This window comes from Rhagoletis pomonella, unplaced genomic scaffold (assembly GCF_013731165.1).
Source record: "Rhagoletis pomonella isolate Grant_MI unplaced genomic scaffold, Rhpom_1.0 Rhpom_scaffold_16198, whole genome shotgun sequence".
NCBI classification, from domain to species: domain Eukaryota; kingdom Metazoa; phylum Arthropoda; class Insecta; order Diptera; family Tephritidae; genus Rhagoletis; species Rhagoletis pomonella.
Genome location: NW_023474719.1, coordinates 1 through 3,408, shown reverse-complemented (window position 1 = coordinate 3,408; position 3,408 = coordinate 1). Strand labels below are relative to the sequence as shown.

Here is a 3,408-nt window from a genome sequence, read left to right as displayed (position 1 = left end):
AAGCAATAAAAAATACGGCACTGGTCAACTGTGATTTTCGAGCAGAGTAGCTGCCATTCGTTACCAACCTAGGACTTTATACTGATTCACTGTGGGCCAGAAGACTGAAAAAGTGGCCAAAAACCAATGTAAATTAAAAGTTTAAATTGATAAACTTATATAATATAGACACTTTGAAGTATGCAAAAATAAAGTATTATGGCATTTGAAACATTTCGTTATGTACATAACAAATTCAGAATCCATAAAATCTGAGAAAGCGCGTTTTTAAGCTTTAATTATGAAAAAATTTTATAAATTTATTATCAAATTCTAAAACTATAGATCTAGCTCTTGTATTTGTTTAAATTATACAGGTTTACAAAAAAAGTGTTTGCATATTGAACCAAACCTCTGCATCCCTATGCGCTAAATGCGAATCCGAGGTCTGTTAGCCCCCGTCACGTCAGGTTCGAGGTCATTTGAAGGTCAAGTAGGGAAAAATTCATTGAATACTCGTGAAAATTAATAATATGTGGTTTTTGACTCGCTGAACGCGAATCTGAGGTCGGTTAACCTCCATAATGTTAGGTCAAATAGGGCAAACAATTTATTAAATAAACAAAAAAATTGTTTTTTTTTTTCTTTGTCTATATTGAAATCAGTAATTTGTTTTTATCAGTAAAGATTATATCTTATTGTACTCATGTTTTTATATTTAATAACATGAAATGAAAATGAAATGAATCCGAATATGGGATTCTTCAAGGCCATCTAGAGGTCATATCAAGGTCATTCCAAGGTCAAATTTAGAAGAATTGCATATAATTTTCAGGTTTATTCAATGAATTTTTCCCTACTTGACCTTTAAATGACCTGAACCTGACCTGATGGAGGCTAACAGACCTCGGACTCGCATTCAGGGCGTCGAATATCATAGGCATATAAAGGTTTGGTTCAATATGCAGAAACTTTTTTCGAAATTTCGAAAATTCCATTCAAATAATTTAATAATCAATGCCATCAGATGCACACCGTTCGTTCGATTTTCAAAAGTCAGGTGCCAAATCAAAGGGCTCTGGCTGTAGGTGTGCAATAAGGTTTAACTTTTTCGAAAACAGTTGCCACCTTTTAAAAAATTAAGTTCAAATTATTTAAAAAAATAAATCCATTATTACAAGCTGGGTATCAATCGAAATGGGTTTTAAAAGCTTCGTTTTTTAGCTGAACTATTGGAGGGTTGCCACCTGTTTAAAAAATCAAATTCAATTTGAATTAGAGGAATTAGTTAGGAGAAACGTGTTTCAACATATGCGTGCCAAACGAAGGTTCAGAAGGAAGTAGTTTGAAAATATTTTAAATAGGGTTGCCACCTGCTTGAAATGTTCAATTTAGTTAACTTATCCACAAGTTCTATGAAATGTCAATATATGGATGGCAAACAAAAGAGTGCTTAGAAGTTTAAGAATATTTCTGTGGTGTTGGAAGAGGGTTGCCACCTGTTTAAAAATTGAATTAAAAATATGAAAAAAGTTATATTAATTATTGAAATGTGCGTATAAATCGTATGCGGCTTGAAAAATCTTTATTTCTGAACTATAGTTAGTGGGGTTGCCAAGTGTTTAAAAATAAAATTCAACTTCATTCATCAGCTAATTAAAATATGTATCGCAATGTTAGACAAAGAATATTTAAGATTGTCTTAGCGCGAAACTACTTTTGAAGAGGGTTCCCACCTGTTAAAAAAGTCGAATTTAATTAACTTTCACGCAAGTTGTTTGATATATGAAGCCAAAGGGTGTTAAGAAAACTTGAGTTTCAACATTTATAATGTTTGAAGAGGGTTGCCACGTGTTTATAAAGTATCCTTCAAATTATTTAATAAGTTGGATGAATTATTAAAGGAAGAGTATCACCGAAATGATTTTGAAAGGCTTTTTTTCTGAGATATATTTAGGAGGGTTGCCAGTTGTTTAAAAAATTCAACTCAACCTAAGTTAAGGCAATTACCTTATTCAAACATGTATTAAAATTTGGTTGCATATATTGGTGTCAAACGAAAGAGTGTTAAGAAATATTTAGTTGGAACACTAGAAATATTTTTAGGTGTTTACAGAGGGTTGCCACCTGTTCAAAAATTCACTATTATTATTCACACTATTGAATTCTTGGAGACGTATTTATCAAAGTTGTTACTAAAATAAAAATATTTTACTTTCACCTTTCCCGCTTTCCACTGTTTACTGTTTATGGTCTTAGAGACGGTAAGAAAGTATAAAAATTGATGCTAAACAATAAAACATCGATGTTTTTCACATCTCCACGACCTTCCCTGACTTATGCCATCAAATGCAAAAAAAGTCACGAAATTAAATCTACGATAAGTTTATTTGATCTATTCTCACATAAACACCAAATCTTGATTATCGGTGCATATAGTCTATGCCTTGACAAAAGCTATTCCTTTGCCTAAACCAAATTTAACGCTTATTAATTTAATGAACACTTCATCTAGCCTCAGACCCTTTATCATCGTATATGCCAACAGCAGCTGGGAAATGTAAAATAGGTACTTGAATATTAAATGCACTCGACTTATGCGATTATATCGGGTCACGGCTGTTCTTGGATTTTCAAGTGGATCATTACAAAGAAAGTACTTCATACCCTGCATATAAGTGTAACACCATTTCTTGTAGTCGAATAGACGCGTATCGCAGAGGAATAACTTTTCATCTACAGCATCCATTCGCTTCCAGACGTTGCGCATATTATCATTATCGAATTTCCAATCGTACTGCGTGAAGTAGGCGATTACATTCAGAAATAGTTGCGTTTTGCGCACCCAAGGTAAGACGCTTGTGAGGAAAAGAAATATGAATGTGAGTATGCTCTCTGATATTTAGACCTTTCTACTTACCGTTCTTTTCTTCCAACTATTTTTAGACCAAAATCAATCGCCAAAGTGCCTATCAGATGATAGTATATACTAAGATACTTGAATAACAGCTGATTGTCAATTAAATTTGGACACAAAACCCATAAGTGCCGTTGCAACGGGTTTGTAAGATAATGCGACAAAGTCTCTGACGTTACAAATCCCGCTGGTGTGTATGTCGAAGATACCAAAGCGTATACTTTGGGACTCGGTGGCGTTGGTGATACCTTTCTATGGTCCTCAACATCCTGATGCATTGCCCAAGTGGCTGCCAATATCGCATTCACTGTGAAATCGGCACAGATTATATCTAAGTGTTTATCCTTGTGAACGGGCAGAAGACGCGATAGGCCAGCAGCCAGGGCAAAAATCGAACCTGTGATGCCGTAAACATTATTTATCCAACCCGCTATGGGTTCACGATTGGTCGAAATCACTATGCTAGGGCGCGAGACGCAAGTTGGAAACTTTTCAGCGCTACGCCTCACCAA

The 3,408-nt window shown here is 34.6% G+C and overlaps 1 protein-coding gene across 1 annotated transcript; it reads right to left on the bottom strand.

The window, feature by feature from the left end:
* Nucleotides 1–2,348: 2,348 nt before the first annotated feature.
* On the bottom strand, nucleotides 2,349–3,402 carry LOC118757283 (fatty acyl-CoA reductase wat-like; the record flags this gene model as incomplete). The annotated part of the gene is made up of 2 exons (XM_036492010.1): nucleotides 2,349–2,837; nucleotides 2,900–3,402. Coding segments are annotated over 2 exons (921 nt in total), but the record flags the coding sequence as incomplete, so codon positions are not given.
* Nucleotides 3,403–3,408: the final 6 nt, after the last annotated feature.